A 26,146-nucleotide genomic window follows, 5' to 3' on the forward strand; every position below is an offset into this window, starting at 1 on the left:
TGACTGGAGGTTAAATATATGACATAACTTATAAGCCCATATTCATAGCATTATAGGTTCTTCCTGGTAACTTGTCAAGAAATAATCTGACAAACTATTGGCTCTTTTAGCATGTAGTGCTTACTTCTCTAAGGTATGAAGCTAGTAATTCTACAATTATTAAAGCTCATGTACTTGGAGGCTTCCGGTAAACATAAGAGTAAAATTTACACATGTAAAATTAGTTACAATATTTAATATTTTCATATTTACCTGAATTGTGGTATTTTTTCCCAACATATTCAAATGCAAAGAGTAGCTGGAGGTCTGTTGGCTGGGAATAATGAGCTATTGCAAGGCATACCTAGGAAAAATTCTACATTTAGAATTTGATTTTAACACACTTAGTTAAATGAAATGTACAATAAGGCCTTGGACACTGGGAGCATCATTGTGGGGCAGTGATTATAGACACTATTTACATGTTTTTCTGTTGACCTAGAATATAAAAGAGCTCCTTAAGGCCAGGTATCTCATTCACTGTCATGCCCTCAAGACACTGTTTATCTTTAGTTAGCACATGGCAAGTATTCAGTAAGTATCTGCTGAGTTAAATTTTAATTGGAAAGTAATTTTAGTCCAATAAAGAAAACTTGAAACTAAAGAAGCATTCTCCAAAAAGTCAGTGACTACATGTCCACTCCAACAAAGGAAGAAAAAAGTTTCATTTTTGGTGGACTATAAAGAATTAATATAAGGCATGAAACTTTAAAGTTTACACCTCATGGATTTAAAAATCTAAATAGAGAAGCATAATTACAAAAAATTAAAATTAGCAAGAAATTCCAAAAACCCATGGGTGGCTCAAAGAGGTACATCAAAAAAACCACACACACACACACACACACACACACACACACACACACAAATTGTGTTTGAGTAAAATGGTTTGGGACTGTGTGCCCTGTGGTGGAAAACGTGCGGGCTTTAGAATCAAACAGATCGGGGGGCTTGAATCCTAGCTCTATCAAGTACTTGCTACATAACATGTGTGAAGTCAATTCCTCTCATCTAGCCTCAGTTTGCTCACTTGTAAAACGAAAGTAATACCTAGGCTGTGGTAGGAATTAACAAGCATAATGCAGGCTAGGCCTTCGGAGGATCTCCATATATGGAAATATGGCTGTTATTATTCTCAACTGCTGCTAGATAGAATGAAGGATGGTGCTCTAGGCTTACAAACCCTGGTAGTCACCAGAACATGGGAAAAAATGCTCTTCAGTGAGCAAAGATGAAAGAAGAAATTTAAGACATACGCAAGCAGAACAAAGCAGAAAAACTTACTTTAAAAGATTAAATATTATTTAGAAGATAAAGTGTTAAGCCAGAATGATATACTTTTGACAGTCAGCAAGTAAGAAAAGTTAATTGTTAGTTCATATCAAATTAGCGGCGTTTGAAGTGGGCTGATGCACATTTCATTCACCAGTAAGCATGTGTCAGCTTGTTCAAACTACATTTTAAAAATTTCTAGAGAATAAATGTTCCCTGTCTAACCAAGCTAAAACATACAAGGGGACAGAATTTGTCATTAGTTTTAGTCAAGAAGGAAAAAAAACCCTGCTTATTAAAACTTACGTGGTATCTTGATTCCTCAATACCTATAGAAGAGCTTTCTATGATGGTCCTACTTGTACAATTTAGGAGTTGGTTATCTATATTTCCATTCCTAATCTTTTCAACAGTTTTCCTTAAAGCATTTCTAGCAGCAAAACTACTGAAATCTGTACCTTGAAAAAGTTCTCATCCTTCCTACTCGTTTGGGCACCACTGATAAGCTTTGTTGCACTTTTCTCTAGACATTTTTCATAGTTGTCCATTTTGCTACACTGCCATAGCCACATCCTTAGGCCATACTCACCTCATGGCACCTCCGAGAGCTTCCTTACATTCCAGAAATCTACAAAACTTAAGAATTACCTTCTAATGATGTAATTTTGACTAACAATTGTGCTCTCTTGATAATCTGCTGTGGTTCCAAGACATCTGCATAACAAATTAAACCTCCTCATTCTCGATTCTTCACAAAACTGTTCTCCTCACCAGATCACTGTACCTTCCCGATATTCCCTCAGTAATCTCAGGTCAGAGAAAAACAGGTTTGAACACATTCTGTCTGACTTAGCCCCAGCCATCTCCTCTGTCACACTCTTTGCTTGGAAAATCCTACTCCTCTTAGCCAACTATGCTTTCTTGGAAACTATCGTGTCTGTTCAACACTACTCTCTTCACAAGCCTTCCTAGAGGGAGCCAATTTCAGAATATTAATCCCAGAAACCCATAACAACAGTTTCAATATAAAATGTCTCTTTAGTTAATTGTGCTTATGTTGCTTTATTTCCAAGGTATTCACATAACAGTTATGTGGATGAGAAGTAGGATATAGGTGGTTCTGTTATACTTCTACCATTAAGGTCAATTCCTTAGATAAATGCCACAGTTCACATTCATTTAACAAATATTTACTGAGCACCTACAATGTTGTAAGCCCTGGAGATGCAGTGAACGAAACAGACACTAATCCCTGTCCTCATGAAGCTTACATTCTAGTGGGAAGACAGACACTAAACAAGATAAAGGAGAAAAAATACAGAAAGATAACTATGAATGCTAAAAGAGAAAAATAATAGGGCAGGGAAGGTGAATATGAAGTGTTACAGTGAGAAGAGGGACGCAGGTTAAAAAGTAGAGGAGGAGACCAAGAAAGACCTCCCTGTGCAGACTTGAGTAAAGATCTGAAGATGTTTGCATTTTGTAGCATAACTTCAGTAGCTTTCTGAAGGTGCTCTGGGTCCAACAGCGGCTACACTAATACTCGCTGACAAAAGTAGTTACCAATGTATTAAGGAAAATGCTCCAAGCCAGTCATCACAATGTCTATCACATTCCCCAAACAATTAGAAAGTAGTCACATGCACTGTTTACAGAAAAGAAACTCACATATCATTGATCATGGACATGTTTTTTTGTGGCCATGAGGCAAAAAAGAAACTAAGCCTATTTTCAAGGCAAAACTCAACACAGTGTATTTTTTTAAAGCCCCTTAAAAATAGCACAGTATCAAATTAGGTTAGGAAACCAGTGAGTATATCCAAAAGCATCTACATTGAAAGAAGTCTATAAAAAACATTGTAAAACTGAAAGTCAGTTGAATTACTGGTTTTTTTTGGGGGGTAGCAGAACTCGAACTAAATATACTGTTTTTCAGTAGTTAATTTCAATGTATAACTTATGTTCATACGACCTAAGGGGTCTCTTTGGGCACACAGACTAAGGCACATACAAACTTGTGTACCTGGATTGTCTTCATGTTGTTACTGTGGAACATTCTAAGACGAGAAAGCAGGCCAGGGCCCCATCCTTTGCACTTTTACATACATGCTATTTTAAAAACCTAAGTCCAAATTCCTATCTTCCATCCTAAGAGTTTTTGAAAGATCTGAAATAGTTCATTTGTCCTGGCTACCATAGGAAATGAAGAAAATGCTGGTATTAAAGACATTAAATTATGGCAAATATTTTACTGGAGAAAAAGAAGTAAATTACTTTTAAATCAATTTTTGGACCAAAGCTGATAATCTTCTCTGGACAGAAGCTAGAAGTACCCACAGTGGATGGTTTCTTTTCTAAGATTACCTGTGGTACAGTGCTGAAGAAGCTCAAATCCAGGAAACACTCAAACCTCATTAAGTTCTATCTTATTTGCAAACACAAGTGGTTTCCTTTATTTCTGCGGCCTGAAAGCCACCAAAAAACAGTACCAGATTCAAGTCAAAAATGACAGTTCATAAAAAGGCCAACTTGTTCTTTAATCAGATGAATGGAATTCACCTCTATAAAGTATTCCTGAAGCAGTGGTTCACAACCAGCTAATCAGAGAATAAAGTGGAAACAAAAGGCATATATTTCACTTGTCATGCATATGTATCTATATATTTATCTTTACACAGATAGATACATACATAAATCATTAAAAACAATCTTTATTATTTTGCCCTTCAGTTTTGAGCAATGGTTCTGCAAAACAAAATGGTGGCTCTAAGTTGCTGTGAGGTTAGATGTCCAATTCTGCATCATCAAATCCCTTCTTTCTTTATGCAGACCTTTCCTAAATATCACTATTTTCCTGTGACAGCTAGAGGATAATGAGGATGAATATTAATTATTACAAGTGCCCAAAAGCTAACTAATTTTGTCATAATACAATTGAAACACCACCACCAAGACAACCAGAAGGGTTTAGAACATGTAACAAAATGTGAACCAATTTAGTATTTTCGAATTTCATTTTTCAAAACAAAAACATAAATGTCTTAGGTATTTCAAAATGAATCAATGGTTTACCCACCAGAGAACTCCAAACATGCATTTGGTCATTTTAAAGCAACTGATAAAACAGCAAAACATTTTCCAAAGAAAACAGTATTCAAAGCTTCCACGAGGTAAAAATGAGCCATAATTTCCTAACCACTACCGAATTTTAGATGAGAACTTTTCACTTGAAATAAAAGAATATGCCATAATTTTTGTTTTTAACTCGCAAAGCCATCAAGCTTTGGTAGCCATGTACAACTTAACCCTGTGTTTGAAACGTGTAAATCAGAAAAAAACTCTACATTCTCATTGCATCTGTTTTCTTTTTTCCTACACCCTCCCCTGACCTGCAACCACCGTGGCTATACAAAAGACAAAGACTCACATGCTTTTTATATTTTAGGATACTGGGGAAAAGATTTTTGTCTGAAACTTGGTCTTAAGAGAGGGCATATGAGGGACTGGCTTGTTTTGTGCAGATGGTTTAGTACGGCCCTCGTCATGAACCAGCAGCATGACACATAGGGGGTATTCTGAATTTCCACATCACTTACTATGCTCTGTTCATCTGGAAATCAACTATTTGTGTAGATACATCTTTTATGCTGCCACTTTGTACCATTACTTTTCATTTGTTCATGCTTTATCTTTTTCACTAGATTTAAGTTCTCTAGGGCAAAAAACTGCATCTTCTTCTTCTTTCTACTTGCAAAATTTAGCACGCTGCCTCAACATCAAAAATGACCAACAAGTACTACAGATGGTTCAAGAACTAGGCCAAAAATTATTATTTTAACTCATTAAAATAGTGTCAACTGAAAAATACAGTAAAAGAGGGAGAATTTAACTTTCCAAAAGAGATCGGGTCAATTGCATCAATTTCTTCCTTAGGAATATGCTGTCCTAACTCAATCTATCAAGTTCTATGATGTCCCTAATCTTGAGATGCTACATATCTTCAGGTTTTCATAAGCAGGTCTTTGATGCTTTGATCAATTAAATTACAAATATAAATAAGCTTGAGGAAGTAACCTGTCTGAAATATTTTATGTACATCATGAATTCTAAAGTCCTTCTATATAAGCACAGGCACTTTAAATTAGTAAAATGCCAAAACCACAAACAGCACAATCGAACAGGTCAAAGAGGCTTTAAGAGTCATCTAGCTGAATTTTCAGAAACGCAGCATGCTGAGACATGGTTATACAGACTATTTGAAAACTTTTACCCATAGAGGAGCCTACAACCACTCTACTCAGCTAGACAGTCACATATTTTCAGATGTATTTTCATATATTCATCTCCTGCTTGCCTTCCTGTGAAGAAACTGTTGGTTCTCAATCTAAAAACAAATCTACCACCTCTTCACCAAAGTATATGAAGACAGCTGCCTTACAGTATTTTTGCCAGCCTCATTTTGGTATCAATAGAAAATTTACTGCAGTCAGTTGACTGACCATGGAAAACAAAGGCACTCACTGCTTGGTGGTGCAAAGGCTGCCTCCATTCTGAGAGAAAGCTACTGCCTGTTCTACTAAGACACTGTTGCTCTACTTCCATACACGCGCGCAGGCTTCCTACTAGAAAGTCTGTGACTACACGGGGGGCATATTAGGTCTACCAACATCACTCCTCTGGCAAAGCAAAGCATGGAAAACATGCCTTTGACTCTTACTTTACAAGTAGGGTAATAAGACATTATCTGGAAGGCTGGGGAAAAATAAGGAAGTTAAAAAGTTACTCGCTTTGAGTTGCCCCTGTTGAGTGTCACTCAATTCATAATATTTCTTTAAACCACTAATAATTACTAGGCCTTTCCCGTAACTACATATTTATCTAAATCTTATGTAACATAAGTCTAGCTTACAGTTTGTTGGTAAAGTTCTGCAGTACTGAATTAAAAGCCTAACCAAACCTTAATCACAGTATATTGCCAACTTTTCAACCTTTTTAACCAAGAAAGAAACTGACAAGGATCTTTATGTAAAAAAAAAAATGCTAATTTCCACGTAAGAGTCTTTAACATTTTAGAAGCTGATAAAAAATTATATAGAACACTTTAAAACAGCCATAAACCAATCCAGGAAAATAGTTCTATTAATATGAACTTGGCTTTGACTTTACTTAAGAAAATGTCTGATAACTTCCCCTAAAAGACATCTGAGCAATTGAGAAATGAAAACTGCCATACAGAATTGAAATCAGTAAATACAGTATAGAACCCAGAACTTTATAAAACTTAACAGTATTACCTTTTTAGCACTTTCGGGACCTGATTCATCAAAGCGAAATCTGACAATTCTGAAATCTTTACAATAAATAATTAACTCTGTTGGATTAAATTTCAGTTTCTGGTTGGGGCCTAGGACTTTCTGCTTCCTCTTGTGGTCATTTACTAAAAAAGAAAAAAAAAATAGAGAAAATAAAATGCATAACAATTATTTCTTGTTACTAACCCTTTCGCACAAATTCTTAGTGAAAATAATTGGAGGGTCACCCACCACTCGAGCTCTGCTTGTCTAGAAGAATGTTTCATACTTGTCTATAATTCCTAGAACTTGGAGGTTGGTTTTAACTTTGCTTTGGAAGATATTTTAAATGATTATTTGCATAAAACCACCATTGAGATACATTTAATGATTAATTTTAATTAAAAAGAGGACAAAAAACTTAGAAACTATGAAAAGTTATATATTTCTTATCTTCCTTTTAAAATAATTTATTGACATCTCCCTCTTTATGTTCCTGGGACTCAAAAACATGGCAAAAGTAAACTTACAGAAATAAAATGCCAATCCAAGTATTTTGAGAGGTGTAACTTTTCAAATAATACTTCCAGAGTGGAATTGACTTTTAGAGTATGTACGGAATACTACGTACCTGTGACAATTTGCTCAATACATGTTAAAGGGACATCGTGTTCACCAAGAAGAAGGTTTCTGTAATGGAATTTCTGAAATAAAAAATTATGTTCATATTAACTCTTTTCCCAATAATCTCACAATGGTAGTATAGGCCTTATATTGTGACGATAAACTGTGACAATTATCTCTGAAAAGCACAAAAAGCTTTTGTCTAGGTAGCTAGGGCCATTCCAATGTTGACAGACAGAAATGAGGCTAAAATGTACACACAATCTTATTATAATATCTAAGATATGGAATATCATCAATCACTTTACCGGCAAGCATTTGCATGTCTAGATCTGGATAAGCTGGCCACAACATATTAAAGAAAAAAGGGCTCTCAGGTCATCAAATTTTAAATGGGTAAAATCATGTTTGATTTTTACAATGGAGATTTTAAAGTGGAAAACAACTATCTTTTTAAAGCACAAAGTCTACTAGAAATAAAAATCTTTAGAAAAAGGTTTTGCATGTTCAAACTAAGGACACAGTTAACACTATTAATCTGTTGTCAGTAGGGCATTGGTTTACTTTTTCCTAATAGTGGTACTGGATTTAAGCTGTTCCAGGTATCTGCTTCTCATTGACAGTGAAGTCTGGGGCCAACGAATGAAGCTAAAAACAAAGAGAAACACCCAAGCCTACATCCAAACAAGCTACTGTCTCTACACAGTGGGTATCTTTAAGTGCCTTAAATTTAGTCTAAATATACCTAAGACTGTAATGAACACACAAATATACAGTACAATAAATATTTGTACAGTATAATAAATTATGGTAAATTAGTGAATGACTACATGAAATATACGTACACTAAATTATTAGATCCTTAAATTTAAAAGTTCACAGTTCATATGCCAATATTTCATTAGAGAACAATTACTATAAAGAAAGATCTAGGGGTAAATGTGTGTAATACTTTATAAAACAAAATAGAAAATGGCTGACAGAAAAGTCCAGGGTTTTTAAGTTAAGCAAATGAATGCTTGAACTTCTAAAAACCAAAATTATATGGACTATTACTTCCTAGTAAGAACATAAAACAGCAAGAGGGCTATTAAAAATTTTTAAATTATAAATATTCTTCACTCTTCCTAGAAACTAGAATTTAACTTTTTAGGAAAAGAACTCTAATTAATTTTAAGAAAAAATGGTAGGCTGGGTGCAGTGGCCTGTACTCCAGCACTTTGGGAGGGAAAGGCAGGCAGATTGCTTAGGCTCAGGAGTTCGAGACCACTCTGGGCAACATAACAAAACCCCATCTCTACAAAAAATACAAGTTAGTCGGCAGTGGTGGCAGGCACCTGTAGTCCCAGCTACTCAGGAGGCTGAGGTGGCAGGATAGCTTGAGCCCAGGAAGCAGACAAAGGTTGCAGTGATCCAAGATTGTGCCACTGCACTACAGACTGAGAGACAAAGTGAGATCCAGGCTCAAAACAAACATATCAAAAACCCAACAACAAAAAAACCTATGAAATCAGTAAAATGTGTGGCATTTGTAAGATCACTTAGCAAATAACTTTTTCTTTATGTCATTTTTATAAGCAGGTTAAAAGATCTGCAAGAGAGGGAATAACTTCCTTAATGAAAAGGACATATAATGAACACAGAGGATAAAGCAACGTGACTTACAATCCTCCAACTAATGACACTCCTCAAGCAAGTTCCAACATTCTTCTTAAACTATATTTTAAATCTTAATATAATTTATCCCAAACATTGTATTACCTAATACTTTTACTATAATTTTTCCATACCTATGTTTTATATAATATATACCACTAAGAGTTGAAAGCCTGATACAATGAAACAGTGTACAAATAAAACACACCTGTAATGGCATTGGGTCATCTGTAATAAAGGAAATTTTGAAGTTACTGCATATCAGCTTTCCCCACAAATCGTACTGGCTTGTGTCTGTTGCAATGCATTTTCTCACAAAATTGACTTCATTTACGACAATTTCTCCTTTAAAAAAAGAAAAATATTTGTAAGCTACTTCGTCATAAAATACCAGTGGTCTTTGTGGGACCTAGAAGGAGTGTTTCATGAGGACAGCGATGAAGACAGTAAAAACACTCACTGATTGCCCATCAGGTGCCAGGCACTGTATGCACTTTACGTCCCCATAAAGCGAACAGTAATGACAAGGCACTGTTCTCCAAGGTGTAGAAACTGAGGCAAAAATAGCCCAGGGGTCTTAGCTGGTTAATCTAGAAAGGCTGACCTAACTGTATTTTTTTCTATGCCATACTACCTCTCATTATTTATCTGCTGGAAGACTTTCTGGAGAAGAAATAAACTACACCAGCTCCTTCAGAGTATTACTTGATGGAATATTTGTGTTTTATTAACACACGACCTGATCTCTCAAACCAACGTCTCTGATCCCTTTTGTACGGAATGAGAAACAGAGCTCAGTTTCATTGAATGTAAAATGTATTCCATAAAGCCAAATCAAGTTTCCTTCTGCACTGATTATTACTTAGTAGGCAACAAAACCTTATAGTTCTGAGTTAAAAGATTAAAAGAAATAAATATAAGAAACCAATATAAAAGTTATAATGTGCTTTTGAAAGAATACTTTTCTACAATTTATTTAAAGCTTGGTCATCATTAAACTTTAATTTCAAGATCTAAAAGTCAACTAGACCCAGAACATTTTAAGCCATCTGTCTCCTGGGTCAATGGTAGAAAAGTGAGTGTACTGATCTACTTTGCCTATTTCTTTCATTATAAAAACTTTTAGCACTGATAGAATGTTTGCTGACAAACTCCAAACTCCTACCGGTTCATGAAGAATGAAACTACAGTCTCATGACAATCCTCTCTTTAACAAATAGGTTATAACAAATTTGAGTTGCAATAATAACCTTTATTCGAAGTTCTTAAAAATGTACAAGGCTAGTTTTAGAAACTGCTCCTTAACATTTACTTAAAATCTGCTCATGTCAAATTCACAGTGCAAACAGCTTGAGTTAACTTCCATTGTGAAGACAAGCCTCCCTCACATGGCTGGGAGCCCTGTATACCCAGCCAGCTACCAGTCTTCCTCGCCCTCACTGCTCTGCCCACAGTGGCGGCCTATTAATCCCTTATGGGACCATGCTACTTCCCATTTCATGGAATATTCTTTTCTTCTACCTTAGTCCAACCATGGGGGAATGGCTTTAAAAAAAAAACCAAAATCTTCCTATCTAGATTAAATTCACATATCATTGTATTTCTAGCACTCATCATAGCTACAATTATATTTATTTATTTTTTAATTAATGCCTACATTACCCTCAGGATTATATGCTCCATGAGGGTAGAAGATGGACTAATTTTATTCACTGCTGAAATGTTAGTGCCTAGAACAGCGTCTGGCACAGGGTAGGTGCCGGTTAAGAGTGCTGGATGCAAGGACGAATGAAATCACTTCCTGACACATGGTTCCGTCCACCATGAGTTGGGCAGAAGCTGTTCTGGATAAGAAGAAACTAGCAGTAACTCAATATGGCTAAGCAGCCAAGCTGGCTGGAAGGTGAGGGCTGTCTGGGTAACTGATATGAAAGTTAGAGAAAAGCCACAGAACTGCCACTGCTTGCCTAAATATGCATTAAAGAGCTATAAATAGGACATCTGTCCTGTCTGATTCTTTCAACAACCTGTAAAGGAAGGAAGGCAGATGGTTTCCTTAATTCACAGATAAAGGATTTGGACCCAAAGAGGTTAAATCACTTTCCTAAGATCTTAAAAATAAGTAGCAAACTTGGCACTTATAACCAAGTGTTCTGACTTCAAATCCAATAGTCTTTCCCTATAATTACATACAATTAAATGTACTGTAGTGAGATATAGCAAGTACCAAAACTGTATTAAAGTTCAAATACTGGCCTTAACTGAATTCTAATGAGAAAAAAATTTAAGATGACCAAATATATTTATATTTATATATTTATATTTATAAATATAATATACATATATACGCACATTGAGTAATTCAAATACATAAAATTTAAATCTTCTCTAGCTCCTTGAACATAAACCTTACCCAATCCCGTATCAGATTCTGGGCCACTGAATACTCAACCCTCTCTCCTCTCCAGTAAATCTTAAATACTAATTATAAGCAGGCCCTCAATTTAAACAACTAAACTAACCATGCCAGTTCAGACTGAGGACACAGTCCTGTAACACTGACTTCTTTACACAAAATCATCACATACTGTGCCACCTTAGCAAACTCATCTAAAAACAGACTCTTCAAACATTGCTACAAAAATTCATCCAGTTCTAAGACTTATGATCCATACAAACTTGTTATGCATGTTATACTCAAATAAAAATTCACTTAAAGGCTGGGCATGGTGGCTCACATCTGTAATCCCAGCACTTTGGCTGAGGTGGGTGGATCACCTGAAGTCAGGAGTTTGAGACCAGCCAAGCCAACATGGTGATACCCATCTCTATTAAAAATACAAAAAAAATGTAGCCAGGCGTGGTGGTGCGTGCCTGTAGTCCCAGCTACTTGGGAGGCTGAGGCAGGAGAACTGCTTGAATCCAGGAGGTGGAGGTTGCAGTGAGCTGAGATGCTGCCACTGCACTCCAGACTGGGTAACAGAGCAAGATTCCATCTCAAAAAAAAAAAAAAAAAAATTCACTTAAACAAACTACCATATGATTTCAGGTTCCTGAGAAGGGAAGCAGAAGTAATAACCGGAAGGAAGACACAGAGCTTGTGTGGTAGGGCCTTGTGGCCACACTAGTACCATAAACAAACTATATTTAGGAGTATAATGCCCTTGGAAAGCCCTTCTTCTCTAGAAGTCAGATTCTTCTACTGATGCACAAATGTTAACGTATCAAAGCCCACAAATGCAGTGAGAATGAGACAAAGAAAAGGAGGAGAATATACTTAATGGGTCCAAGGGATGGTAAACCATGGCCCACAGGTCAAATACAAAACCTTGTTTTTGTAAATAAAATTTTAGTAAGACATAGCCATTATCATTCGTTCATGTGCCATCTATAGCTGCTTTCACAGGACAAAGACTTGAATACTTGAAACAAATACGTTATGGTCCGCAGAGCCTAGACCATTTACTGCACTTCAAAGAAAAGGTTTGCTGATCCCTGTGTTAGAGATGGTTACTAAAGTGACAACTCTTAAGATTATCTGAAACAAGGCTTAGAAGATACAACTGGGCATGTCTCATCTGAAAGGTGAGAAGTGAAGCACCTGAAAAGCAGATGTTTTTGATGTGCAATGTTGTAGCCATTTCAAAGAGCTCTGGAGGACCACTCACAGGAGGGATGAGGACAGACAACCTTCCTGCTACAATGTGTCCATGCGAGTCAAGTCAAAAGATCCCGTTCTCACCAATGAGCCACAGCACTCAGCAGAAAGTAAACACGGAAGCCAGGTTCAACTGTTGTGCTGCCCACACTCCATCAACAAAAAGCAAAAGCAAGAATCTGGAAATGAACTCTGAGGGGCTAGAGTCTGAGACAGCAGAGTGAACTCAGGCTTGCCTTAATAAATATACAAATAGAGATGCAGTAACAGACGTGTGTACACCTGGGTCGGTACATGTGTGTATGTTTTCTAGCGCTGCCCTCTGGAAGTGCTACAAGCAGTGACACTCCAGCAACAACATGCACACTCAGTACCCAGATCTTGCTTTTAAAATACTATTTTCCAATAAAAAGAACTAGGACTCTTTAGGGAAATGGCTGATTCCAAGGCTGGGGTAGGGGAAACAGAAGATGAGTCTGTAGACTCCAGTAATGCCAGGATACCAGAAAATAAGGAAGTGGGGCTGAAAAAAAAGAATGGGGATAGCATTTCCAAAGGATACAAGAGCCAACATGAAAGAACTTCCAATGGCCAAAGCTGGAACAATCTGAGCAACAAAAATTAGCAAACTATCACAAGAACAGAAAACCAAACACCGCATGTTCTCACTCGTAGGTGGGAACTGAACAATGAGATCACTTGGACTCGGGAAGGGGAACATCACACACCGGGGCCTATCATGGGGAGGGGGGAGGGGGAGGGATTGCATTGGGAGTTATACCTGATGTAAATGACGAGTTGATGGGTGCTGACAAGTTGATGGGTGCAGCACACCAACATGGCACAAGTATACATATGTAACAAACCTGCACGCTATGCACATGTACCCTACAACTTAAAGTATAATAATAATAATAAATAGATAAATAAAAAAGAAGTAACACAAATGCCAGATTAGAAAGTAAATTAAAAAGTATCTGTGAATCCACACTGTTGTAAACAGATGACTGAATAATAAATAAATACATGGGGGAGAAGAGACAAAACTTCCATACAGAAGAATTCCAATTACTAAATGCAGGAGGAGTAAGGGAAACAAAATCATGATTAGAACATTAAAGATCAAGAAACTATCATGGATTGACTCAATGATTGCTGTGTGCAATATGCACTGATGAATGCTAAATTCAGAGAGCCAAACTTTAAGGAGAAACAGGTTATTTGTATAAGCACAAGGCTATCTTCCCAAAAGTATTTACTAATTACTGTGGTAGTTTTAAGGTATGCCCACAAATTCGTGATTCTCCTCCCTCCAGGAAGTGGAGCTTAATTCCCAATCCCCTGAACGTGGGCTGGACTTAGTGATTTGCTTCTAACAAACATTATGGAAAAGGAAAAAGTCACTTTCTAGAGGAGAAACCTGACAGATACCACTTTAAACTGAAGTGATCAAGGTTAACATCACCAATAACCAATCATGTTGATGTCTTGTGCCTGCTCACATGACACAAGGGCAAAGGATACCACCTCTGCGGGTCTTTCCCGAAATCCATAACCTCTGCTTAATCAAAAGAAAACATCAGACAAATCCAAACCAGGAGGCGTACTATAAGACACTACCTGAACAATAAAAGTGTCAAGGTTTTGTTGGGGAATCTGAGGAAAGGGTATCCACAGATTCTTCTGTTGTTTGCAACTTTTCTCTAAGTCTGAAATTACGTCTACATTTTTAAAAGTCAATTTGATGACGTTTCTAGGGGGTGACTTGTTAGAACAGAAATCTAGTCATTATAAAATTATTCCTTTTGTATTAGTATATTTCTATGTTTAAAGAGCTTTAATATGTATTATTTGAGGCAAAATAAAAATCTCATTCACGCCTGTAATCCTAGCACTTTGGGAGGCTGAGGCAGGCAGATCACTTGATGTCAGGAGTTCGAAACCACCCTGGCCAACATGGTGAAAGCCCGTCTCTACTAAAAATACAAAAAATTAGCTGGGCCTGTTGGTGTGCACCTGTAATCCCAGCTACTCAAGAGGCTGAGGCAGGAGAACTGCTCCAACTCAGGAACTGGAGTTGCACTGAGGGGAGATCACGCCACTGCACTCCAGCCTGGGTGACAGAGTGAGACTCCATCTAAAAAAAAGAAAGACTAATTCAATAGAAGAAAACACATCAAGGTCTTGAAAGACGAGATGAAAAAGCTGTCACAGACTGAGACACTGAGAATAAGGAGACACGACAACTAAATGCTATGTAGTATCCTGGATGTGAACCTGAAATAGGTAAAGAATATTTGTGGAAAAACTAGTGAAATGTGAATAAAACTAGGCAAATGTGACTAAAACCTGCAGTTTAGCTAATAGCATCATTAGCTTCTTAGTTGAGCTAAATTGACCAAAGTTACATAAGCTATTAACATTAGCGGAAGCTAGCTGAAGAGTTCACATTAACTCTATGCTCTTTTGTACAACTCTTACAAATTCAAATTCATTCCAAAATAAAACTACTAAAGAAAAATATAAACAAGGGACACAACATTAACAACAGCCAAAAAAAAAAAGTGAAAGGACTCTCTGGGCCAGGGTCTTTGGGTCTTTCAAGCGTCACACAGCCTTTTCTTACAGAATGGAATGGAAATGAGTCCTTGGGAAGGAGCAAAGAACAGAAGTACAGAGGGATACAGGGGAAGAAGAAAGAAAAGAAGGGCACTTCTGAGGATATGCTACAATTGGGTCTTCCTATTACAGTAAGTGTCAAGTTAGTGACGTGAGTTTTATTTGATAATGCTAAATTTTGTTCACGCAGAACCAGTCTTTAAAATATTTGGGTCATGTAGCACCAGCTGTCTGCTCACATGTTATTTGCTCATAATTAAAAAAAAAAAAAAAAAAAGGAATGCTGAAGAGGAGCTGTCACAAGCTCCTGCCACGCACTGAAACACTGTGGACCGGAAAACTAGCTTATAACTAGCTTATACCCAGGGAAGAAAAAGAAGACACAAAGTGGCCTCTTCCCAGACAGGATACATAAAAAGAAGGTGCTGAGACTGCTCTTGTTCACATGTTAAATTAGTGACCTTGAAGAGAAAACTCTTAATAAAAGCCTCAAAGTTCTAGAGGACCTGAAGTTTTCAGGGAGACTATATGCCTGTGCTTTTTATGCAGTAAAACGGTGCTGTGCCAGAGACGGCTGGCTGGCCTGATTGTGAGAACCCACCAGACTCATCTCTCCCAGCTCTGTGCTATGCCATCAGCCACGGTGGGACCATTTACACCGCCAAGCACTTCCCAGGATGCCACAAGGAAGCCTCAAGAAGATAGAAAAAGCAGGAAATTAGCTTCAGTGTGCGGTAAGCAAAAACTTCTAAATTAGAAGATGATGAGCCAAGGGTTTCTACCACCACCTGGGAAGAAATCAAGAAATCCAAGTTTATCTTCTCAAGACCCCTTCATCTGTAAATATAAATGAGAAGGCAAATGTAATTACAGTTAATAAACCTCCAAATGATATGGCTAGGAAAGTTTTTAACTCCCTGAGGACCTCAAAACCATGTTGTATTATCTTTCCTAACATCTTATATATTTAGAAATTCAGCACATGTTTGATGAACAGAAATAATGTTTCCCATACATTTTAGCTTGGAACACAGTTTAAGGCAAAGTCTCACAGCACACGTGGCTAATTAACCAGTGGGATGTGCAGAGGCCAAAAGCATAACTTAACTTGGGCTTTTCACAGTAGGGTGACTGCCCCAGTTTGCCTGGGACAGAGTGGTTTCCCTGTGATGTGGTACTTTTAGCACTAAAACCAGGGCAGTCTCAAGCAAACTGGGACAAGCTGGTCACCCTAGCTTTAGGTAAATTCAGGAATTAAAGTGGCTCAAAAGTTATTACAAGAAATTGAAATTGTGGAAGATAAACACAAAATCTTTAATGCTGGTACTAACACACAATATAAAAAAGCAAGTACCATATCCAGTGAGTAGCACTCAGGATGGGGCAGGAGGAAGGGTATACTGCAGATCTCAGGAAAAATTGTAGAATGAAATCTTGAAGGAAGAAGAGCATTGAGATAGCAGAAAATGTGTGATAATAATAGTAACAAGGTCCTAAATAAGGAATAAGGCATCTGGAAGAGACCAGGGAACCAGCCTGATTGAAGTTGAGAAATGAAGTCAGTGAGGTACAGTGTTAACAAATTACAAGGTTAAAGAATTTGGATTTTATCCTGCTTAAGTAGGATTTTATTTATGGAGGTTCATGAATGGTACTGATAATGATAGTGAGGAGTTTGGGGGGGTAACAAAATGCTGGCCTAAGGTACTGCAGCAGAAGCCTAAGGAATGGACAGCTCCAAACATCCCTAAGGCTCTATGGGTAAGGTATAAAGCTAATGCTAAGATAGTACAGTTACACTGTTCACTGTTCTGAGCGTGTGTAACAAGTCCTTTGGTCTTTCAAAAACAATGTATTCATAAATTAAAATACTACAAAAACCAGTCTACAATCATCTATGAAGCCTACCTACAAAAAGGAATTACATAGAACACCTAAAAGATAAAAGTCTTTGCCTTTAACAAATTCACAATCCAACTGAGGATATAAGACGTATGGTGACGCAGAAAACAAGAACAGTACGGGCCAGCGAGCATGTAAAAAATAAACAAGACATCTATACAACAATGGCTGTTTTCACTTCCCAGATGGCCCATGGTTGTATGCTTTTCTGATCTGATTACAAAAGACTCTGACAATCAGTGCATTCACTATCTAATAATCTCAAGAAAGAAAGTGCTGTGAGCACCGTAGATGGGAACAGGGAAAGAACTGAGCCGACGCACAGCCTCAGCGCTCAGCTCAGCTTGACTTCTCAACGGGCACTCAAGATTCAGAGCACAAGCATTTGTTTCCGGAGATCTTTGTGACACCCCTGCCCTACCCCAAATCTGGCTTAGGTGACTTTCCTCTGAGCTTTCACTACCTTTTCTCTCCTCTACTGAAGCATCTCCCCAGTGAACTGAAACTGTCTAAGAACAGGATCCCATCTCTTCCGCATTTCACCCTTCTGCCAAACTGCATCAAGCACACACTCAATACCTGCAGAACAAATTCACTGTTGTTAGTCTTGGCATTTCAACTCTTCTCCTTTAAAAAAAAGCATGCCCTGGGATGAGAAGACAGCAAAGGCCATCAAGTCCCACTCACTGCAAATCTTAAGTCCTCAATACAAAGCTGCTGGCATTTCACCAGCCTCTGCTTCGGCACAGCCAGCAACAGGAAGTCCACTGCCTCCCCAAGACATTCCATTTTCTGGCAGCTGAAATTATCTGAAAGTTCTTCCTCACGTTGGGTCAAAATCTGTCACCGTTGTGAAAAGGGCAAAGACAAGGACAGGGCTCTTTTCACCTCACTAGAGAACTCCCTCTAGGCTGACATCCAATCTACTCCCCAACAGTTCCAAAGTACAAATCCGTACCCCAGTGCCACCAGTGCAGCCGGGCAGGCTGTGCTGCTGAGCAGTTAGTGTCACGGCCTGGGACCCAGACACAGAACTCTGGCTCTGCCTTGCTAGCTGTGTGACACTGGGCAAGTTACTTCACCTCTGCAAACTATAGTTTTCACATCTGTCAAATGGAGATAAACTGGTATCCTAGCTTACAAGGCTGTTATGAGGATTAACCTGTAAGCTATATTAGTTAACGATCTTAGTTCAAAGTATGTTCAGAAACATGCCTGGTAACAGCTTAGCAAAAAGAAGAATACAAGGCTTTTGTGTCAGCTGGACTGCAAGACAATGAAACCCAGGGACTTCAACACATGAGTACACTCCCTTGGAGTTCTTCACTCTTCAACAGATTCTTCTGGAACTGCGGCCACTTGCAGCAATACCAAAGAGCGCCTCTTCCCTTAGTACCAACCTGACTATCCAGAGGCAGACCTCTGTTCATGCTTGCAGTCCAGGGTGGGTTATTATCCTTGCTGGCCACACTGGAACCCAAGGTTGGGTGGAGTTAGTTAGGGCAGGATAATTTGTCAAAAGGAGGAGGATGCATTTTTCAGAGGATGGTGGAAGGCGGCTGGGTGTGGTGGCTCACGGCTGTAATCCCAACACTTTGGGAGGCCGAGGTGAGCCAACTGCTTGAGCCCAGGAGTTCGAGACCAGCCTCGGCAATACAGTTGGACCCCATCTCCACAAAAAATACGAAAATTAGCCAGGTGCGGTGGCGCACGTCTGTAGTCCTAGCTACCTGGGAGGCTGAGATGTGAGGATCAATTGAGCCCAGGAGGTTGAAGCTGCAGTAAGCCGTGATCACACCACTACAGTCCAAATTGGGTGACAGAGCGAAACTCCGTTTCAAAACACACACACAAAAATGGCGGAAGTACTCCCAGGCAGACAAAATAATTAATGTTCTCTGTGTGAGTGCTCACAAAACTGTATCTATAGTATTATAATAATCTCATCTTGTAGGTTCTAGTTTAGATTCCAAAAATCAGGTATAGTGGAAAACTAATTTAAAGGACCAATATAGAGTTTTTAACCTTTTAATTTTGTTAACTTAAAAACTTTTTTAAAGCTACAGCTATTATCACCAACATTTAACAAAAAAATATCTATTCCAAGTAGGTTAGAACATAATCTCAGAATAAAAGACAATCTTTAAATCAAATAAATTTAGCTTTATTAAAGAAAGCTGCACTTTTCTTAATTTTCTCATTTTGACCAAAGGCTGGTAAAAACTTCATCCAAATCTGATACCAGGCCCTGGCTGGAATCTGGGAACCAGTGATCCAGGTCACAGTCTTCTACCTTGTCAACAGACAGCTTAGAACTCATCCCAGGCCTTTCTGCGATACAGGCACACGACACCTCCAGCACTCTCCCTATCCAGGACAGATCTGGCACCCAGGAGATACTCACATCCTCACCAAACCGACCCACCAGTCCAGCAGCTAAACAGGGCACAGTCTGGCATTACATGCTCTTAGCAAATACATGCTGGAACACAAACATATATACACACACACACTTTAAAAGTCAAACTCAATTTTTAAGTATTGGAGTGATTTTACACACATACAATATAATCACTGAAAGAATGAAATTCACATAATGAAAGGAAGATAAAGAGAAAGCCTACACAAAAGCTTACTACTTCGACAGAATACTCTATTTCAATTCCAGGTTCAGACATAAATCTCTTGAAACGTCTGGCATAAAATAACACAGTCTTCCCTTTACTCTTAAATCTGAAAGTCAGTCTGTGTGTGTGCATGGCTAAGGTAACAGTTTAAGCCAGGTGGTCTGAGGGGTCCTTTCGTTCAGTCACTCAGTAAACATCTCAGTGTTTACCACATTTCTGCACTTTGTGAGGCATCAGGACCACAAAGTTGAAGTAGGCACAATATCTATCTCAAAGAGTTTCATGAATCAGGAAAGCTGAAAATAAGCCACAATCTAAATTAAATTACTAGTCATTTTCTTCTGTTTTCTTTACTTAATAAAAGATGAGGATCATTTTGAATTTAGCCTTAAGTTCCAACAGTGCACATGGTGACCGCACGCAAATAAACAACTGATTTTGTGTTCTAATTTTCATCTGCTTATTGAATTAAAAGTTCAAACTTCTGGCAACTGAAGTAGGATACCCTTGGACCCAAGGCATTATGCCAAAGCAAAGCATGCAATACCATCTCTCTACACAATTACTTCTTTTTCTAATTTAAAAAAATTTTTTTTTAGTTCTGGGATACATGTTCAGAAAGTGCAGGTTTGTCACATATGTATACACATGCCATGCTGGTTTGCTGCACCTATCAGTCTGGTCATCTAGGTTTTAAGCCGTGCATGCATTAGGTATTTGTCCTAATGCTTTCCCTCCCCTCACCTCCCACCCCCCACTCCCCACCACCCGACAGGCCCCAGTGTGTGATGTTCCCCTCCCTGTGTCCATGTTGAACAATAACTTCTGTGTCCCTGTATATAGCCAAAGGTGATGTGGCCAGGTTTTCTACTGATTTCTGATAGTAACAAAGGCAAGAACTGTATTATTCACTCCCTCTTAGTAAAAGCCCTAGCCTAGTCTAGGTCTTCAGATCACCAATACTTCAGTTACTTTCCACTTGCCTTCCAGATTTCATGGGTAGAGCAGTAGGCTGCAGGCCAACAAAGAGCAAATGGTGGCAGTGAGAGATGTCACAGGCAAGGTGAAGCAGGAAACAGAGACCACAACATGGTGGCCAGACAGAACACAGCCAGGATGGGTGCAAGAAGGCCAGAATGAGAGGATAAGAACAGAAGGGGAGAAGAAGGAGGCAAAAGACATCCTAATTCAGGACTGGCTAAATGTTGGGTAAGAATAAATCAGGTACAAACAGAATGCTGGGTGATAGAGCCATCATGTATGCTTGTACAGATTTCAGCTATGATTTGGCTGCCAATGCAATAAAAATTAACACAAGTCAGAGAATTTCTTAATGGGCAACTAAAAAGTTCAGACTTAGTGTTACACCTCTTTTAGAATTTTTCTAAAAACAATTCGGATTTAGCTGCCATTTCTGGGACAAGAAAAGCATAGTCAGAAACTGGGTTTACAATTTCCCCAGAAAACTCTGAATTTTAGTAATTTTATAAAATTGATAAGCTTCAGTGAGAAAGTTCTTCAAGTTTATGCATACTTAGTAACACCTTTTATTAGCATATATCTTAAATTTAAAAACTAATTTTTAAAAACTGGCCAGGCGCAGTGGCTCACGCCTGTAATCCCAGCACTCTGGGAGGCCAAGGCAGGTGGATCACCTGAGCGCGGGAGTTCAAGACCAGCCTGGCCAACATGGAGAAACCCCAACTCCACTAAAAATACAAAAAATTAGCCAGGTGTGGTGGTGGGTTCCTGTAATCCCAGCTACTTGGGAGGCAGAGGCAGGAGAATCGCTTGAACCTGGGAGGCAGAGATTGCAGTGAGCCGAGATCTTGCCACTGCACTCCAGCCCGGGTAAGAGTGAGACTCAGTCTTCAAAAAAAAAAAAAAAATTAAAAAATTTTTAAAAAAGTAAAAAACAAGCATTGGCATTTACAGTTAAGACCATGTTGTTTCTGAGTGTGAAATCATAGTATGCAGAATGGAGGAATCAAAGCCTAAGAATCAGGTCTGTTGAGAGTAAAGGAAGTCAAAGTTCAATAGCTCACAGGCACTCATTCAAAATGAGTAGTGTTTTTCATCCCTGCATTTTAAACGCTAGCTCAGAGTCACTAAGACTAAAACCGAGCACACACGGAGCAAGGGTTACTTAGTGATTCTACTGTTCGCTCTGAGGAAGAGTACAAATAATTAATTAGTACACACTGTTGAGTGAAAAGCACTAACAAAATCAAGGGAAAAGATTTATGACTCCCACAGTAAAGTTTAAGAAACACTTTTTAACAGTTAGTATCTATCATATGGAACCAAAGTTTGGTGTTTTTAATATTTTGTCCCTATACAATATTTAAAATTTTAAAGTTTCCACATTTGTTCGATTTTTACCTACAAAATTCTAATTATTTTACAAGATTTGGCTTTAAGTAATGAGTCAGATTTTACAATGTTCATAGTAGCCACACAAACTAGTATTTGATTTCAGGTTTAAAACAGGCTTTCCTAAGTATGTGGCTACTTCCCCCTAATAATCGCATTAAACAACCGACTTTTCCTAATTATTATACAACTGTTAAACAATTCCAAATGCCATACCAATATTTTCTATGCTCTAAAACAGACTCCTTTCTGCCACCAATCCCTACTTCTCTCTCTAAGGTCACCCATAGTAAATTTTGTTCCACAGCAGTGATTCTCTATTGTGAGATTTCTGTCCCCCAGAGGCCGGGGACAAAAAAAAAAAAATTGGCAATGACTGGAGGCATTCTGGTGTGGTAACTAGGTCGCAACTAGGTGGTGGGGAATAGGGGTACTACTACTGGCATCTAGTGGGTGGAGACCATCTTTGCTGCTATACACAGGGCAGCCTGCCCCTCCAACTATGAATTACCTGGCCCCAAATGTCAATTAAGTGTCTCTGCTGGGAAAAGCCTACTTCTAAACTGAAACAAGCAAATTTGCAAATACAGCTGACAACTTTAAAAAACAATTGCCAAGCAAATAATTCAAAGTTCACCAAGCTCTGTTATTTGTAGAGAGACAGAGACATAATAAAGGCCTCTTTTTATACTATCAAAATGCATTAAAATGATTTGACTATTAACCATTAATGCCATAAGTGGCAGACAAACACGTAAGCAAAGAGTACTTTTACTACCCAAGCAATTAAACATATACGTATTTTCAAAAAGAAATTCAGGAGACAAAAAAGGAAATGAGGTAATGACATTCTTGACAGTTCCATTTTCTCCTCTCAGTCACTAGATTTTTAACTGGAGAAAGTTTAATGAGAGAAGGGAAGTTAACCACATGATACTACTCGGCAGAACAATCTTAGACCAAAATACATTGCTAAAGTATCTGCTAAAATTCTAACTAACGTTTACCTGGCAAAAGGACTGGCTCCAGTTTTTTAATCTTCGGTTCCGAACTGATCTTATCGTCAGTCTGAAATACATGAGCGAAATAAATCAAAATCTCAATCCCCCCACCCTCCGTAAAATGCTACAGCAAACGTTGTTTTTTCTAAGTGATGACACAGGCGAAAGACACATAGCCCCCATTTAAATTCTTTCACATATTAACTGAGCTCTTTTAAAGATCTGCTCATTATCGACTTGGAAGCCTGATAATAAAAATTACTTAAACTGCCAGTGTCGCTTCCAGGTGTTCATATTTATGACAGACGGGTAACCACCTCGACCAGTGACCCCAAGCGCTGCAATCATGCTGGCGGTCATAGGAGGGACGGTCGACGGGTTGGAAACTAAAGAAAACCCCAGCTCCCAAGGCTCCCCTGGGTCTCAGCACTCGGTAAAACTACGGAGGACGGACTTCGGGCAGAGAATGGCTGCAGAAGAGTTTTACAAGTTTTCGCCGAGCCAGTGGGGGCTCCCGAGAAGGCGCATTTCGCGGCCAGCCGCGCGGCTCAGGGCAGGGAGACGCGCGCAGCCTCCCGGGGTCCTCCAGTTCCCGGGGGTCGGCCTGGAGACTCCACGGCAGCGCCAAGGAGAGAGGTGCTCGCGGGCAGGGGTTGTTTACCTGGGGCGGCGGCAGGAGGTAGGACCTGAAGGTGGGTCTGGGCGGCTTGAGGGAGAACATGGTGCCGCCGCCTTTTCGCCCTGTTCCCGTCGCGGGTCAGCTGCAGCGCCGACGCTTCCAGCCGTAAAGCTCTCGGTGCGGCCGCCCAGGCCCCTTCTGCGGCCAGCCGAGCCGGGCGGACTGACGGGCGGGGACACGGCGCAGCGCCCGCCCGAGCGGGGAGGGGCCGGGCACAGCCAGACCGACGCGGGCGCCGGGGCTCATCCCCGGAAGGGGCCCGGTGCCCCGCCCCGAGAGACGGCGCGCGCAGGGCCGCGGCCCGCCGCTCCCGGGCCGTAGCCCGTGCTACTGCTGGAACGCAGGGGTGGCGCCGGGTGCCCGCTGGTGGGCCCTCAGCCCGGGCGCCGCGGGGAACGGAGCCCGGCAGCCATCTCGAGAGCACGGCCTCCGGAGGGTGCTCCTACGGCAGCCCGCAGGGGTCAGGCGGCCCGTGGGGGCCTACGGCGGCCTGCGGGGGCCACGGCGGCAGCGGTAGGCGGCCTGGGACGGCGGCGCGGGGCATCTTCTGGCCGGACTGCAGTACTGGGACAGTTCCCATGGCTTACACATGGGCCGACTTCGCCCTCCGGCCCGGGCGAGCTCAGGGAGGAGCCCAGGGCAGGGGAAGGGGACTTGGGTCCAGGGGTCAGGCGGTCACCCCGTCTGCGCCCAGTATGCGAGGAACCGGCACTGGGAAAGTGGGCCGGTGCCGCCAAGCACAGGTCACTTCTGAGCTCTTACCGTAATTCAGACTGGAGCGGACTTTGGTGGGAGGGGGCTAGTGGTGTTACATTTTGGTGATTCTATTACTTGAGACTAGGTCCTTCTTATACCTTGAAGAATCAAACCCCAATCCAGCACTTTATGATTAGTGTCACAGGGAAGCTCCCATGTAGCCATATCAGTCACAGTCATACTGATGAGTATTACTCACAGGAACATTCAACAATTTAAATAAAGATTCAGAAAGTTATTCTTTTTCTGAAAATGATTTATCCTGGATTTAGAACCCTACTGATCTTTCAGGTTAACATGTTTGAATTCCACTCTGCCCAGGAACCATAACCATAATTGTATTTTTTAAAGAGTCAGGGTCTCACACCATCGCCTGGGCTGAAGTGCACTGGCATGATCAGGGCTCACTGCTGCCTCGACCTCCTGGGCTCAAGTGATCCTCCTGCCTCAGCCTCTCAAGTAGCTAGGACTATGGGCATGAGGCACCGTGCCTAGCCATAATTGTATTTTAAAATGTTAGTTCCATTAGATTAGAAGTGTTAAAATCACTGTCGTGCACACTTAAAAAAAAAAAAATTTTTATGGATATGCTGTTATTCCTCTATATTCAATGGATATTTTCTACAAATACTCTTCAAGCAATAATTGGCTTTTTGTTTACACTTAAATGACTCTCTGATTTGGGTTTTTCTGTACAGGTTTTCTTAGGATCTGCAACTCTAATATGCGACCATACAACTGAAAAGTGGAAAAAGTCTATTTCCAGATTTATTATTGTCTTAACATTTCCCAGATATCTGGTTGTATTAGTCTGCTCAGGCTGCCATAACAAAATACCACAGGTTGATGGCTTAAAGAGCAGACATGAATTTCTCGCAATTCTGGAGTATGGAAGTCCAAGATCAAGGTGTTGGCAGGGTAGGGATCTGCCTGACTTGTGGCAGGCAGACAGGCGAGGGCTCTCTGTCAGATTTGCAGATAGCTGCCATCTCACCGTGTGCTCACACTGTGCGGGGAGGGTATGTAACAAGCTCTCTGGGATCTCTTGGTGTCTCTTCTCGTAAGGACGCTAATCCTATCAGATTAGAGCACCACTCTTATTACCTTATTTAGCCTTAATTACCTACTAAAATCTCCAAATATAGCCATACTAGGGGTTAGGGTTTCAACGTTAGCATTTTGGAAGAACATAATTCAGTCCATAGAAGTAGTTTTATAACCTCTTCTCAGACCCTGATGCCCTTGACTACGCTGTACGTTTGGTGTTATTGCCTACCCCCTGCTTTTGGCTCTAATGTCACTATTTTGTCCTGCTTCACCCATTTTTCTGTTTTTGTTTGTTTGTTGTTTTTTTGTTTTGTTTTGTTACAGATGGAGTCTCGCTCTGTCACCCAAACTGGAATGCAGTGGCGCAATCACGGCTCACTGCAATCTCCGCCTCCCGGGTTCAAGCAAGTCTCTTGCCTCAGCCTCCCAAGTAGCTGGGATTACCGGTGTCCACCACCACGCCTGGCTAAATTTTGCATTTTTTTAGTAGAGATGGGGTTTCACCATGTTGGCCAGGCTGGTCTCAAACTCCTGACCTCAGGTGAACTGCTGGACTCGGCCTCCCATCACCCATTTTTCTGACTACACCTTTGTTTCCATTA

General features: G+C 39.9%; 1 protein-coding gene across 2 annotated transcripts in view; it reads right to left on the bottom strand.

Moving 5' to 3' along the window:
* Positions 1–23,989, bottom strand: part of MTMR10 (myotubularin related protein 10) — a 53,328-nt gene extending 29,339 nt beyond the window's left edge. Inside the window, exons 1-6 of one of the 2 annotated variants that reach the window (XM_008017204.3) lie at positions 23,724–23,989; positions 23,069–23,129; positions 9,091–9,227; positions 7,234–7,306; positions 6,606–6,748; positions 253–343 (exon numbers count right to left, since the gene is read on the bottom strand). In XM_008017204.3, coding sequence (XP_008015395.1) covers positions 253–343; positions 6,606–6,748; positions 7,234–7,306; positions 9,091–9,227; positions 23,069–23,129; positions 23,724–23,783 — 565 coding nt within the window. In that variant the 5' untranslated portion in view covers positions 23,784–23,989. The remainder of the gene's footprint in view (positions 1–252; positions 344–6,605; positions 6,749–7,233; positions 7,307–9,090; positions 9,228–23,068; positions 23,130–23,723) is intronic. The other variant, XM_038009781.2, reaches the window with a different exon arrangement.
* Between the last annotated feature and the right edge of the window lie 2,157 nt (positions 23,990–26,146).

Source organism: Chlorocebus sabaeus, chromosome 26, assembly GCF_047675955.1.
Source record: "Chlorocebus sabaeus isolate Y175 chromosome 26, mChlSab1.0.hap1, whole genome shotgun sequence".
NCBI classification, from domain to species: domain Eukaryota; kingdom Metazoa; phylum Chordata; class Mammalia; order Primates; family Cercopithecidae; genus Chlorocebus; species Chlorocebus sabaeus.